General features: G+C 42.4%; 1 protein-coding gene across 1 annotated transcript in view; it reads right to left on the bottom strand.

Annotated features, from left to right (window-relative positions):
- Positions 1-16542, bottom strand: part of atp10a (ATPase phospholipid transporting 10A) — a gene marked incomplete at both ends in the record, with an annotated part of 62845 nt that overhangs the window by 23709 nt on the left and 22594 nt on the right. Inside the window, one exon of the mRNA XM_079245719.1 lies at positions 14438-14993. Coding sequence (XP_079101845.1) covers positions 14438-14993 — 556 coding nt within the window. The remainder of the gene's footprint in view (positions 1-14437; positions 14994-16542) is intronic.

Below are 16542 nucleotides of genomic sequence, written 5' to 3'. Positions count from 1 at the left end.
TTGTGTGTCCTGCTAGTCCAGGGACTACAGATGGAAATTAGTTCTGAGAGCTATAATCTGGTACTAGTCATATTTTCTCTGTGATTAATGCTGATGTGTATTGTCCCTGTCAAATAAATTAAATAAATTAAATGAAATAAATAAAATAAATAACATCAGACCATTTAGTTTTTACTACGAGGACAAAGTAGAAACTTGTTCGAGAGGAAGCTTCAGTGTTTTGACCACAGGTTGGATAGTGGTTCACTATCTCAGCTTTATCCTTGTTAGAATATCGAGCAGCTTTTATATAAATGACATTTCCTGGTAACCCTACATCTCGTGTAAATAAATGAAGGCGTTCCTGCATGGATACTGAGAGGAAACTGGAATTCAAAAGAGTAAATCCAAAACCTAAATTGAAATATTTACTAGAAAAATCTCAAATATTTTGTTTTACATATCGATCAGGACTAGATCAGATTACAGAAATTCCCAAAAGAAGAGCGTCCGTCTGATAGAAAATGTTGCAGCGAGGTTTCTGATGAGTAGCCAGAGAAAGCTACAGACAGATGAAGACTACCGATCACTTCTCTTTCTTCTGGAACCAGCTTCAGCTTTAGTTGTTGGATATTTATGTAATTTTGTAGATATGGGTGTAAATATGTGTGTGTCTGTAGTGGTACGTGTGTATATGCATGCATGTAAATGGAGATGTGTGTGTATGTTTATATTTGTGAATGTAAATATGTATAGTAAATTGAATAAGTATGTTGTGACGTGCAGCGACACAGAACATAAAACTAAGGCTACGTTCGCACTGCAGGGCTCGCTGCTCATATCGGATGTTTTTGTGAAATCCGAATTTTTTGAAAGTCCGTTCACATTTCCGATCAAATATGACTTGTATGTGACCTCCTGTATGAACCTCGTGCGCACCAGAAGCGTCCCGCATGCGTAGAAGACACGGCGACGTGCAGTGAGCTGTGATGCAGCAGAGCATTTAAACGTTTTGTCCAACCGTAGCCACAACGTTGGGAATGGGTTTGTTTTAAGGAGACGTTGACGGAAGAGGAAAGTAAAAGTTTTGGTCGAGGCCTTTTGGTGGAGCTGTGGCAGCAACAACTGTAGAGAGAAACGTTTGGGTACGGAGTCGCAGTCAGGATTGGTGGGAGAGTGATGTGAGCGCATTGAAGAGTTCATAAACAACAAACAGAATAATGACGTTTGTCGTGCGTTAATGACGCGTCGGTCGGATTAATGCAACCTGACCGTTCAGACTGAAGTCGCATGGCAAAAGACCGGATACATATCGGATTTAGGACCACATATCCAAGAGGCCTGGGTCGCATTCGAAAGTATTTGCACTTGTGCTGAATTAATGTCCTTGATTTGCTGATCGGTGATGTCGCCATTTTAATGATTCTTTCCGTCACTGTCTTAGCGGAGAGGGGCATGTCTTTGATTTTCTGTATGATCTCACTTTTGTTTTTGAAGTCTGGAAATACGTGTCATGATATGCTGATGACTGAGTCCTTCATGTAGTCACCATCTGTGAACGGTTTTCTACGCTTTATTATCTCCTGGGTTGCAACTAAACTTGCAGCAGTAGTGGAGTTTGGAGATGCAATCCACTTAAATCTATTTTTGCGCTTCTTGAATTTCTCCAGAAGTAATGCAATCGCACTTTTTGTGTCACTCCCAACTGGGTCCTGGCTGCAAATGTAGCATGCTTTCCCTGGAAATGTCTTTCCACATGACTCTTTTTATTATTTGACAACTTCTCGCTACAGAGCAAACATTCAGGCAATCCTTCCGCATTGGCAATGAATACAAATGATTCGGTCCAAGAAACGTTGAATCCTCTGTTCTCCTCTGTTATTTTTCTCTTTTTCCCTTTGGGATCCATGTCCCATCACACAGCCCCGGTTTGTTTACAACGCCACCTGCATGACATCCCGCCCTGCTGATAGGCTTCGCGTGTCGCAGGCGATGACGCAAATCTTCCTTGACAGAAATGTTGAAATTTAATATTTATTTATTCTACACATTTTTACAGCATTGGAAAACGTTAAGAATGTTTGTATCATATTTGTCCTCCTACAGAAATATATCAAAACAAAAATATATATCACTCCCCCATCTTTTTCCATTTTTTAAACATTTTTGAAAAAGCTCCAGGGAGCCACTAGGGCAACGCTAAAGAGCCGCATGCGGCTCCAGAGCCGCGGGTTGCCGACCCCGGAACTAGTCGGTACGAACAGAACGATGATCTCTTCGTTGAAGAATAGCTCAAACATTTCCCTTCAGACACATCATTGTCTTCTACATGTGGCCCTGCAGGTTCACCAACAGTGAACTGTGTTACTGTATTTTGGTGCATTCATACGCCAGCAGCTGTCGAGCGCTTGCAAAAATTGCGTGCATGAATATGCTGGCAATGTGTTGAAGGTTAATTGGATCACAATGAATTGGCTTGAATTGGGCCAATGAGTGTGTGTGCTAGGGCTGCTCAATTATGACAAAAATGATAATCATGATTACTTTGACTGAAATTGAGATCTCTAACACAATTATCCAGTATTTTTAAACAACGCTGTACGTCGTGGTGTTCTAGACTCCGTGTCGTGCATTATAACCGTCTAATGCACGGTTATGAGTTGTTTAATCCACTTTTACCGCTCATATAGGAACTATTTCATGTTGGCCTGGATGTGGTTTTTATGCCAAACAACCGCTGTCAGGCTGCAGCGCGTTTCTCTCATTCACCTGTTAAAAGACGGCTGATCTGAACCAGCTAATCAATGCGTTGCTATGGTAACGCTCCGTAATGGAGGGATGTTACAGTGTTTAACGTGCCGAACTATGTGTATGAAAATAATGCAGCCAGTTGTCACTGACAATGGTATAAACTATGTTTAGGTGAACTTCCACAACCTACTGCAGTTATTCTACATTGACCTGCAGCCGGAGTCGACTGAGACTGGCCGCCTGGGAGTGCTTTAGGATGGGAGAGGCTCCCGCTGCTCCTTCCTTACAGTAACTGCAGAACAATATGTGTCTTCAAGTCAGTCGCCAAAACACCAGAAACGTCTCTAATAACTCCAGTAAAAGCTGCTAGATTTGTTGCTTTTAACAAAACAAAGTCTCCAGATTTAGTGAGAAAGTCTCCAAGTTGGCAACAGTGTCTGAATGAAAGCAAAGCGACTGTGGGAGGAGTTTACAGCACAGCGCTGCAACGCCAGAGACGCTCGATTAGCAGCTGAAGACAGCAGGAGAGGAAACTGCAGAGAAAAATAATCACACCCTTTTATTATTATGATCGTTGAAAACCCAGATCGTAGTTGAGATTAAAATCTGATTAATCGCCCAGCTCTAGTGTGTATAAGGTGCGTTGAGATGACTTTTGGGTGAATTTATTAATAAAGCTCAACTGAACTGAATCTGTTAACAGACACAAGGTTTACTGGTCCTGATTAGGTTTTTAACTTTTCATGCTGTACTTCTCTTTTAGCCTTGCAGCAGGTCTAATATGTGTTTTATTTATTCCTTTTGTTACTCTGTGGTTACATTAGATGTCAGACTAACTTAAGCTCCGAGGGTCTCCACTCTACATTCCACATGAAGTGTTATCAGGCTGGTACTGAACTACTCCCTCACCTCCTCAAAGGAACCATTATAAAGGTCTGTTATGAGAGGCTCCAACTCAGACTGCACTCTAACAGGCTGCTTTGACCCAATGCTAAAGCTAAGCAGTGAGTTTTCAGCAGTAACACACAGCCCATGGGTCATTAAAGCTGCTGAAGTGAGACACAAGGTGTAGGAGGTGTTGGGGTGTAGGATCCATCCCCGCGGAGCCCATCTCTTCCGACAAGCAGTATCACTCTGGTTTCAAGGTCAGTGAAAAGCTTTTCTACATGGGCTGCATGATCCATGATTCTAGCTCAAGCTTCGAAATGGGAGATCAGTTTAATAAATCATTTTGTACTTCAGAGATCCTTTAAAGAAGAGGAATGAATGTGAGCTGTAAAACATACCAAAACAAGATGGAAGTGCTTTTCTGAGTTGAGGTTAACAAGTCTCCATTCGGCGTAGGAGGGATAATTTATCTGGAGACTCTACAAAGCTCCATTTCTTCCATTTCTATGAGGCTGAGCTGCCTTGTCATGATGGAATTTCTGCTCCTAATGAACAGCAGGGAGCCTATAACCAGGCATGACAAATGAATGAATCGCCCACATGACATGACGGGATGCTTTTACAGCAGGAAGGCAAGACAAGTTGCTGCACAGGTTGATTGCATCAAAATAGTAACATGTAGAATTTATTCATTATTTATAATTAATTCTGCTTTTAATTATTTTAATATTTATGATTTCATTGTGATTTTGCTATTTGTGTTTTCTTTTAGTTTGTTTTTTCCGTCTAATGCTTTTATTGAAGCAATTTCATTTGTCTTTTACATGAAAGGTACTGTGCAAATAAACTTGTCTTGCCTTATGAGGCTTTTACACTAAATTTAAAATCTATCTTATTTAATCATAAGCAGGATGTAAAGAAGTGATTTTCAGGGATTCAGAATTGCAGAAGAATGTTAAGAGATCCCAGCGTACTGCTGCGAAGGAAACACCAAACCAAACCTCCGTCATGAATACCTGAGCTTTCATGTAGTACTGATTTGGAAGGATGAATGATGAATGATGCATTGGGTGTAATGTGAAGTATTATTGACTCATCCCCTGTTTACAACATTTTCATGCAAAACACTCATTTTTTCCGGTGCATAATTAAAAAGAAGAAAGCGTTATACAGCAGTGGAATGACAACTATCTACATGGAGGGAAAGTGCAAATAGGACCAGAAACTATGAAGAGCAGGGATCCCCAATCCTGGTCCTTGAGGACCGGTGTCCTGCAGGTTTTCCAAGTGTCCCTGCTGCAACACACCTGATTCTAATCAATGTGTATTTAGCAGACATGTGTAGAGCTTGTCTGGGCATGAATCAGGTGTATTCCAGCAGGAACACTTGGAAAACCTGCAGGACCGGGGTTGGGTGTTGTAGTGCACATGTCAGGCTCCAAGTAGGCAGTAAAACTATAACATCACACCCAGGTATCTGATGGATCCTCCTAAACATAACACAACAGAAGCATTGCATGCTAACTGCTAGTTATCTGGCACATATAATCCGTTTGTTTTCTCTGAAGGCATAAAGGTTCTTCCTGGTTTTTCCCATGAACAGATCAAATGAATTAAAAATATGCAGCTGCACAAACACGAAGACATGGAGGTCCACCATTGTCAGTGTGCTTTTCGTGGGTTAAACAGGGTTTATGTGCACAAAGTGCAAGATGGTGTGAAAGACGTCTCCCAAAGATTCTGATTTCAATTTACAAGGAATGAACTCGCCTCAAGTTGCCAGAAAATTTAACTCTATTGTCAAATCTGTGCTGTTCTATCCACCCGAAACTCTCCAATCACGTAACAGAGAGGCTACAATGCAGAAAAACATTGTCAGTATTGCAGCGTGAACAGGACCCAAGACGACATGTCTGAAGGGAGACAGGGATGCGTATGACCAACAGCTCATCTTACAAAGTACTCCTGGTCAATTATTCGACAACAATATCTAACCAGCCAATCAGATTGCAACAACTGAATGCATTTAGTCATATAAACAGGGTAAAGAAAACTTGGTGAAGTTCAAACTGAGAAAATATCCAGCGAGCAGCAGTTGTCTGGACCAGAATGTCTGCTTGATGTCAGAGGAGAATGGACAGACTGGTTGGAGATGATGGAAAGACAACAGGAAGTCCAGTAAGCACTGGTTCCATCCAAGATCTGCAGAACATCATCTCTGAACACACAACACGTCCAGCCTGGAAGCAGATGGTCTCCAGCAGCAGACGACCACAGCGGGTTCCCTCCTGTCAGTAATAACAGGAAACTGAGGCTACAATTCACACAGACTCACCAGAACTGGACAATAGAAGATGGAGAAACTTTGCTGGTCTGATGAGTCTCCAGTTCAGCTCCACATTCACATGGTAGGATCAGAATCTGCTGGAAACATCATGACAACATGGATCCATCCTGCCGTCAGGATCACCAGTTAACCTCCACAGCCTACCTGAGTCCTGCTGCTGACCATGTCCATCCCTTTCTGAGCACAGTGTAGCATCTTCTGATGGAAACTTCCAGCAGGATGATGCACCATGTCACAAAGCTCACATCATCTCCACCATGACGATGAGTTCACTGTCCTCCAACGGCTCCACAGTCACCAGATCTACATCCAGCAGAGCAGCTTTGGGATGTGGTGGAACAGGAGATTCTCATCATGATGAGGTGGAACGGGAGATTCTCATCATGATGAGGTGGAACGGGAGATTCTCATGGTGATGAGGTGGAACGGGAGATTCTCATCATGATGAGGTGGAATGGGAGATTCTCATCATGATGAGGTGGAACGGGAGATTCTCATCATGATGTGGTGGAACGGGAGATTCTCATCATGATGTGGTGGAACGGGAGATTCTCATCATGATGAGGTGGAACGGGAGATTCTCATCATGATGAGGTGGAACGGGAGATTCTCATCATGATGAGGTGGAATGGGAGATTCTCATCATGATGAGGTGGAACGGGAGATTCTCATCATGATGAGGTGGAACGGGATATTCTCATCATGATGAGGTGGAACGGGAGATTCTCATCATGATGAGGTGGAACGGGAGATTCTCATCATGATGAGGTGGAACGGGAGATTCTCATGGTGATGTGGTGGAACGGGAGATTCTCATCATGATGAGGTGGAACGGGAGATTCTCATCATGATGAGGTGGAACGGGAGATTCTCATCATGATGTGGTGGAACGGGAGATTCTCATCATGATGAGGTGGAACGGGAGATTCTCATCATGATGAGGTGGAACGGGAGATTCTCATCATGATGAGGTGGAATGGGAGATTCTCATCATGATGAGGTGGAACGGGAGATTCTCATCATGATGAGGTGGAACGGGATATTCTCATCATGATGAGGTGGAACGGGAGATTCTCATCATGATGAGGTGGAACGGGAGATTCTCATCATGATGAGGTGGAACGGGAGATTCTCATGGTGATGTGGTGGAACGGGAGATTCTCATCATGATGAGGTGGAACGGGAGATTCTCATCATGATGAGGTGGAACGGGAGATTCTCATCATGATGAGGTGGAACGGGAGATTCTCATCATGATGAGGTGGAACGGGAGATTCTCATCATGATGAGGTGGAACGGGAGATTCTCATCATGATGAGGTGGAACGGGAGATTCTCATCATGATGTGGTGGAACGGGAGATTCTCATCATGATGTAAAGTAACTATGTGATGCTTCATGTCAATATGCAGCAAAATCTCTGAGGAAACTATGACACCAAGGATTAAAGCAGTTCTGGTGGGCAAACCTGGTAGTAGCAGGGTGGATATGATAAGGTGGGCCAGTGAGTGTACAGCATACCCAATCTGATACAGATACAGGACATTCAACATATTATATCTTTACTATTCAGCACAATTCAGATCATGACTCCACACCCAACACCATCATGGGATCCATCATGTGTAATACATTTCTGTTTTCACCAGTCTCTTCAATGTGGTAGTTATTTAGACACTGGTCTCTCTCTCTCTCTCTCTCTCTCTCTCTCTCTCTCTCTCTCTCTCTCTCTCTCTCTCTCTCTCTCTCTCTCTCTCTCTCTCTCTCTCTCTCTCTCTCTCTCTCTCTCTCTCTCTCTCTCTCTCTCTCTCACACACACACACACACACACACACACACACACACACACACACACACACACACACACACACACACACACACACACAGTTACTGTTTTCTCATAAAAACAAGCCTTTGCCATCAAAATCTCTGTCAAGCTAAGAAAACATGCCACTGTGTTAAACATGCTGGTGGTGAATGAAAGTATCTTAAAATAAAGCTGAATCTGCAGTTTTAATACTCATTTTTTTCATTGGCTCAGACTCTGTTAAAGAGCCACTCGGTCCTTATGTATAGCAGGTAAAACCATGAAGGGAAAATGTATTAAAATGTGTCAGACTTCTCTGAGCATTTTTCCAGAGGCAAAATGAACCCTTTGTTTATGTGACTGCAGCGGTTCAGGCTCAAGCTAGCCGTCAGGTCTGAAATCTTTCATGGTTTTAACATTTCAAATGTGGGTATCAATCAGTCATAGACTAACTATCTGTTTGAGAAAATAATATAAACCTTTTAGAAATCGCAATGGACAATTCTTAAGTATTTAAAGTTATTCACAAACTTAATATAATTCTCAGCTGCAGCATAAAACTGACTGGCATTAAAGACTGACTAGCGTTAAAGAGTCTTTGCTGAGCACCTCTGGACAGATGTGTGGAGACTATGCACAAAGCATTAGTAGTATTAGTGAAACAAGTGTATGTGCATGTGTGTGTGTGTGTGTGTGTGTGTGTGTGTGTGTGTGTGTGTGTGTGTGTGTGTGTGTGTGTGTGTGTGTGTGTGTGTGAGAAAGAAGGAGGTGGTGGTCTGTGTGTGCCTGGAATACTAACAGCCTGCTATACATTCGACATTAGGACATTAAATGTGCTCTGATCGTGGAACAAGGAAAAAGTTTTCTTTTCGGAAACTAGCCAAGGTAAGCGCTGAGTTTAGCAGCTCTAAAAATACAAGTTCTTACATAAGATGTCGTGGTGCATGTTTACCTCAGTGGAAAGGATGAAGGTTTATGTATACGGGTGGCTGGGACCTTTCTAGACAAAGACCACCTCCTTCGGCAGGCATCCACACAGACAACATAATGTAACACGTTTTTTTTTGCTAAAGCTGAAGCAGCTAAAACTGAAAACAAGTCAGCAGCTGATGGTGACCAGAGTGATCTCTGTAAAAACCATCACACTGACATGTTTAAAGCAGTCTGCTTTGTTTGCACCAGAAAAACTTGATTTTCACAGCATCGCTCTCAGCATCTCACTTTAATATATTTTAAGGTTTGCTTCTTAATCAATAGCTATCGATAAGGACAGTTACATAAATGACGAAACTAGAAAGAAGTAGGACTGGGCGATATGGCCAAAAAATAAAATCTCCGATTTTTTTTAAACCAAATCCGATTTCCCATTTTAATAATTTTTTTCCCTTTTACTGTAAAGAAAAAGAAAAAAAATGACAAATTAAAAAAATTATTCATTTTCAAAAATGCTTTTATTGCGATCAGCCTAGAAGTTTACCTAAATTTAAAGTGCAACTAAACAAGCTGTTAAACAAGATTGTAAAAAGAGATGGCAGGTGCTGCCACTGTAAACATAAGTAACATGTTTGCACTTAGTGCGTTTCCACTGTGAGATCATTTTTAAGTTTTGATCATACATTTAAGAATAGGCCTCACTTCACTTGTGTAATTTTATTCTAAAATAAAAAACTGAAATAAATAAAAGTGCCTCCTCTTGGAAGAAAAATAGTGATTCCTTTTAGTGTATTTTGACATTAAATAACCAAAACAATTTCCCACATTGGCAATGAGGTAATAAAATTGAACGTTTCTTTACACTTAATATGTTTTGAGAAAATTGACCTCTTTGATACAAAAGTATACAAAATACTATTTTTCAAAAAATCCCAGAATTTTATTAAGGCTATGTTTCTAACATACATGTATGATTACATTCTTACTGTTTTTTGTTTAATTTACACATTTTTGGCAAGAAAGATAAGCCTGTCAGCTGCATCTGGCTTCAGACCCCTGTGGCATGTGACAACCCCCCCTCCCACACTGAAAACCCGCCGTTTCCATCACACCTAGAAACTTTGCAAAAACTAAATATCGCCATAAAAACCGCTGCTATAAAAGTTTTTACGATCTCAAGAGGTGGTTTTTCAGACATTTCAATACAGAACTATATTGCAAAAGTGTAATGGAAACATTTTTTTTTTTTTGTGTTTACGTGTCCCCAGACATGATGTGAGGGTCGTGACCAGTTAATTCCCGGTAAAGAAGGAATAAACAGCAGCGAATTTTTTAGAAAAGACAGTGAAGGAGAAAAGCTTCGAAAATCCGAAGCAAATTCTCCGCAGCAAGTAGAAAAGCATAAAATAACGCTATGTGCCCACTTTGCATTAACCGCAATTACGAAACGTGATGCTAATGTGCGATTGTTCAACGGAAACACCCGCAAATCACAACTGTTGTGTGTCGAAATGTACCAATATCGTTTTTATTTTGCAACAAAATGTAATGGAAACGCAGAGGGGGCGCTTGTTCTACGTTTCTAGCTGCCATGTTGTTGTGTTTATGGGTTTCTATGGGAAACCAGCAGGAGCGCGCCGACGTCACAATAAGGTGCGAAAGCCCAAAAGGTGCTGGCAGGGCAAAAGAAAATCCAGATTTTCATAAAAATAAATAGTCATAAACAGCAAATTCAAATTAATCAATTAAATCGATTAATCGCCGAGCCCTAATAAAGAAGGCACAAATGTTCACTCGGGAAAAGAGCATTATTTATTTGAATAAGCTAAAGGTGTTTGCTTCACTGAATGAATGAAACTGAACATTTCTCAGTTTAAAACTGTTCCTGGAATATTTTCCACCTCTGGATTTACATTCAGTAAAATTTCCACGTTAATGATCTACTTGGACTTAAATTTTGTGAAAAGCAGCTCATCCATGGCGATCATCAGTTCAGCAAGGTGGCGTAGTGGTTAGCACTTGGAGTGGGTCCACATACATGACAGCTGCCATATCTGTCCCTGAATTTTACTAAAAAGGACAAAACAACTGTGTGAAACATAGATTGTATATAAAAGATGGGGGAGCCTCAGTCACAGCATCCACAGGTTTCTAAAAGCTGAATTTGAGCCCGTTGGATAGTTTCCACTGCCGCCATCTTGGCAACAACGTGTGTGTTGTCGTTCCCAGAAAATAGAAAAATGGGCAAAGAGGTAGAGCTGAGAGGGGGGCTGTGAGCGTGGGTGTGGATGACAGACATCTATCAAACTCTGACCAGCCAGTAGCTAAGAGCTAACCAAGCTAACAGAAGCTAACCGGTTAACGGAGGTAAGCAGGCTAAAGCAAAGTCATTGTGTTAGTTAGCTAATAACAGCGGCTGTGCTACACTTTGCCTTCTTGCAGTGGTACCTGTCAATCAAAAGGAAACGCCCCTAATTTTGCATAATTTGAGATTAAATTACTTTTAAAAAGATGAACTATTAAAAAAAAAAAATTCACTTTCCATAGTCGTCATTAAGGTAAACCTGACCTATTACAGCAATAGTTGGTAATCTTGCTCAGAGACATTTTTTTATTTTACTCTGGGTGAACTGGTTCCTCATCCTGATAGTAGTCTATGCATTTTGTAATCATGAACAATAAGAAATATAGTTAGACCCCTCAGTTAACTGTAAAAACTCTGACCAATCCAAACGTTCGGACCAAAATGGAGTTGTTCATTTCTTATATTTTGTAAGCTTCTTCTCCCGGCTCCCCTCCTCCCCCTCCAGCAGCGCATACCTGATAGCCACACCCTGCATATAAATAGCGTGTTAGGATGAAAATACAAAGTAGTGAAGAAGAAACTCGGAAGACAAACATGGCTAAGAAAATGCAGTTAGGATTTCCCAACCCGACTCGTTTTATTTGCCTCCTCCCGCTAAACAGCCAAGAAAGAGAAAATCATTGGTGGAGAAAGCTGTGAACTAGAAAAGCACTCAGAGCGCGCAAACCTCCACCATGGCCTTAAAAAAGTTCTTGGATCCAAACGGCGATTCATCACTTTCTGAGTTATCTTGAACACAAACAGATAAACGGCGGTAAAAACAGAAGCTCTTTGGCAGAGATAACACTCTTTGGCACATCGCTACTCGCTAATGCTAACTTTGCCATCCGGAACGCTGGAAATCATGACTCCAGGGTGCTTTTGTTTCTGATGCTCATGCATGACTGTCGTGCTGCCATGGTACACCAACTCTGCTTGGCAGACGACACATTTTACTTGTTTGACACTTTGTTTAGCGTGAAATATCCCCAAACTTTGGAAATAGGGTGCGCCGCCATCAGTTTCTTCTTCATTGTTTAAACAAAGACGCTGCACTAAATGAGAACACTGCCTCTGCTCTTCCTGTGGAGCTTTGCGTCATTTGCTTGGTGTTTAGAGTTCTTATACTGTCTGAAAATCCGTGGTTGGTAAATAGCGTTAAGTTGCCTTGGCACAGCGTTTTATTAGCAAAGCCGTTACCCCGTTTATAACGCGACGTGTCGACAATGAAATTTTGCTTTGATGAATTTTCATTGTCGACACAGTTGACAAAATCGTTGCAGCTTTGATGTCGACGTTTTATGTTGTGTTACATTCATCAGTGCTAGCTTTCTGAATAAAGGAATTACCATTGCACAATTTTACTTTAAAATATGCGGAAGGTAGGACAGTAATCAGTGTAGCAGCAACTTTTCCATACATTTACCAGAAAGTTGATTATCCCTAGCTTTACTACTCAGAAAAAGTTAACATTCAATAATATTCCACCATTCACAATTAACAAGTTGCACAATTCCGTCTGTATTTCTGGGGTCTCTACTGATACTTTGATATTTACCTCAGATAGCTCGGGTTGGAAACAGGAACCTGTGGATTTGATGGAACAGTATTTGTCCTAAGAAAATCTTTTTACAAGTCACTTTTCCTCATTTGAATGTGATAGCACTTGTTCTTCACCATACTAGTTACCTAATATGTCATTTCTAAGCAACACACAACACGGTGTGTAATCAGAGCCAGCCAGAGACATATGACCCTTTTCTATTAGTATCAGCTTGTCTCAACTTAACTCGCCTCGACTCGGTTTGTAGTTTTCCACTGGGCTTTTGTACCCGTTCACCGGTACTTTGTTTGTAACTCTTTAACCCAGGTTCTAAGTGAGCTGAGTCGGGTTGTGTGTGACATCGCCAGACTGCATGCAGCTATTGGTCAGGGGCGCGGCCAATCAGGGGTGAGGGTCAGGGAGTGACTCCAACTCTCAAGTTGTTTACATTACTTGACAAGCAATGGCGCAACAAAAGTCTGTTCCATAGTCCGACACTGAGGTTTCTTGGTTGCTGAGGAAAGGATACAGAGGGAACTAGATGGAGCGACACGAAATGAAAAAATCTATCAAGAGCTGTCTGACTCAGTGACTACATGTAGCAAAGGAGTTTTCAGCAATGTCGAGAGAAGCTGAAAAAAGCTCCAAAGTGACTATCGGCAGGTCAAAGACAACAATGGTCGGAGTGGATCAAACACACAAGACTGGAAGTGGTTCCAACAAATGGATACGATTTATGGTTGGCGACCGGCAAGCCGCAGACCAAGTAGCAGATTGCCTCTTCGTCCTGTGTTACTATAGCGTTTGCCGTGCACAACACTGACGTCACAGTGATTTCACACAAATCTCCCCCCCCCATTTTAGACCTGGTACCATAGACCGTATATGAAACATGGACGGAGCCTTTGGTGGTAAAAAGTGAAGCCTATGCGGAAGTGCATAAAACTGCAGTTCCCCCTTCATCCGCTAGGGGCTCCAGAACAGAGCAAATCCCCATAGACTCCCATGTTAAAAAGACAAACTTCACGGCAGAAATAAACAATTTAGGTTTAATAGGTCAGGTTTACCTTTATGACAACTGTGGAGGGAGTGATTTTTTTTTCTAACTCGCCCGTTTAAAAGTAATTTAATCTCAAAATTCGGCATATTTAGGGGCGTGTCCTTTTGATTGACAGTTACCCAATCTCCCGCTTCAAGTCAGAAGAACGTAGAACAACCGCGGTTTTTTGCCTGTTAACAATGTGACTTAGCTTTAGCCTGCTTACCTACGTTAGCTGGTTAGCTCCTGTTATTTCCAGGTTAGCTCAGTTAGCTCTTCGCTACATAAAGCTCGGAGTTCGCTCGATGTCAATCATCCACCATGACGCTCACAGCCCCCCTCTCAGCTCCACCTCTTTGCCCATGTTTGTATTTTCCGGGTGAGACAACACGCATGCCCCTGCCAAGATGGCGACGGTAGGAACCGCCCACCGAGCTTCAATTTAGCTCTTCAGAAACTTATGGGTGACGTCACGGAGGCTCCGTCCATCTTTTATATACATTCTATGCTTGGTACTAAATTAAAATGGAAAAGAAACAGGACCAAGCTGAGATGAGTTGAGGCGAGTTAAGTTGAGAAAAGCTGATACTTATGGAAAACAGGCATTAAATTCACCCATTCTCTGCCTTGTCATTCTTCCCTAAGCTTTGGTAAGAAAGAATAAAGGTAGATCACAAACAGACATTTGAGGAGATAAAGTCGATACTTAAACCTGAAAAATGTTTGATTCTCCAGTTTGACCAGACCAACAGTTTGTGTATGTATAATCATTCCTGTTACATGCTGAATGAATCTGTGTTTTCCTACCTGCGACAGGTGGTCGGATGAGATCCATGATGACAGAGTCGGCTCCTTTGGTGTAGACGGTGATCTGATCCGTGAGCGGGTGCCTCACCACTACAGACATGCGCTTCCTGGTGGAATCAAAGCCCAGTGTGTGCAGCAGTTCAAAGCTTAGCTTCCCCAGGTGAGGCAGCTCCATGGTCACCTGGTCAGGGAGCCGCCCGATGAGGGAGCACTTGTAGGCTCTGGCAGCGTAAACCAAAGCCGCCTCGTCGGGCGACTCAGCCTCGTAGCGCAGTTCTCCTTCTTCAAGGTTCGAGGAGGTCTTTGCATCGTAGCAGGGCGGGACAGGGCTGAAGGAGGACTCCAGACCTCCAGACAGCTGCTCCTCGTTCAGTTTGGTGAGCGTGCTCTCTGCTGAAGGCGAGGACAGCAAGCTGGAGCATCCTCTGTTAGAGGAGCGGTTCAGACTGGAGGAGCTGCTGCTGTTGGAGCCCGAGGTGAGGCGGCTGGGGGTGAAGCGTTTAATGAAGTCTTCGATGGTCTTGACTGGAGACTTCAGCTCAAACCTCATCCGGACCTGAAGGGCAAAGAAAAGTAGTCAGACATGAAACATGACCAGTTAACTCTGAACACGTCACACCAGTTTTACATCACTGGTTTCCAGTTTATACTGGTTTCCAGTCAGTCACAAGATAGATTTTAAAGCCCTGCTGATGGTTTACAGAATCCCAGAATGGTTTGGGACCAGAATCCATCTGTGAAACATTAAGAGAACATAAACCAAGCAGAGATCTGAGATCCAAAGATCCTAGTCAGCTGGTCTAGACCAGAGTCCAGACCAGAGTCCAGACCAGAGTCCAGACCAGAGCCCAAAACCAGAGCTCAAAACCAGACTCCAGACCAGACTCCAAAACCAAAGCCCAAAACCAGAGTCCAGACCAGAGTCCAAAACCGGAGTCCAAAACCAGAGTCCAAAACCAGAGTCCAAAACCAGAGTCCAGACCAGATTTGGGAACAGATTCCAGACCAGAGTCTAGTCCAGAGTCTAGACCAGAGTCCAGACGATAAAGCCCAGACCAGAGTCCAGACCAGAGTCCAGACCAGATTTGGGAACAGATTCCAGACCAGAGTCTAGTCCAGAGTCTAGACCAGAGTCCAGACGATAAAGCCCAGACCAGAGTCCAGACCAGAGTCCAGACCAGATTTGGGAACAGAATTCGGAACAGATTCCAGACCAGAGTCTAGTCCAGAGTCTAGACCAGAGTCCAGACGATAAAGCCCAGACCAGAGTCCAGACCAGAGTCCAGACCACAACAGAGTCCAAACCATAGTCCAAACCAGAGTCTAGACCAGAGTCTAGACCAGAATCAAGACCAGAGCCCAAAACTAGAGTCCAGACCAGATTTGGGAACAGAATTCGGAACAGACTCCAGACCAGAGCCCAGAATAAATATGGAGAAGCAGGATTTATTTGCCAGTGGAGATTAAACTTTATCAAACAGACATTTTTTATTCCTGTGAAAAACGTTTCTTTTCTCTGCACCGTACCCGTTAACTGATCCGGACCGTGTCTTGCTTTTATCACTTTGATTTAGTTCTGTTAAAGCAGCTCTATTCTGCTATTTCTAGTTTTCTGAGCTTTCTAAAGTGTCACAGTGTTAAATTCCCATCAGACATGTGAGCGGCAGAGTTTTTTTTTAATCACCTTAACGCATGTTTGAGATTTTCAGCATGCTCCATGTTTAGTTTCCATGGTGACGGAAACTATTAGTTTTAGAGAATTTTTCTCTACTTCAAAATTTTAGTGACGTCCTGAGGGATGGACTGATTGGTCATCTTCTCTAGGTTGTGCACGTTCACGAGAAGTAAGCCATGGCCACTTTCGCTGCTCAGTATAAATACTCGTAGCAATTGACCAATCAGACGCAGGCAGGACATAGGGCGGAGTTTTCTCTGTTCCCTTGTTTATGGCAGAGACTGACGAGAGGATCGATACAACATGAATAAAGGGGTTTGTGGAAAATACTTGATTATTAAATTTAATTTTAAATGTAGAGTGTTGCTGTTTGTTGTTTTATTGTTCAGCACTTTGGGCAGCTGCTGCTGTAGAAATGTGCTATATAAAT

This window comes from Telmatherina bonti (assembly GCF_933228915.1).
Source record: "Telmatherina bonti genome assembly, chromosome: 8".
Taxonomy (NCBI): Eukaryota; Metazoa; Chordata; class Actinopteri; order Atheriniformes; family Telmatherinidae; genus Telmatherina; species Telmatherina bonti.
Note: the sequence above shows the minus strand (reverse complement) of the source record. Positions and strands in the feature narration are given on the sequence as shown.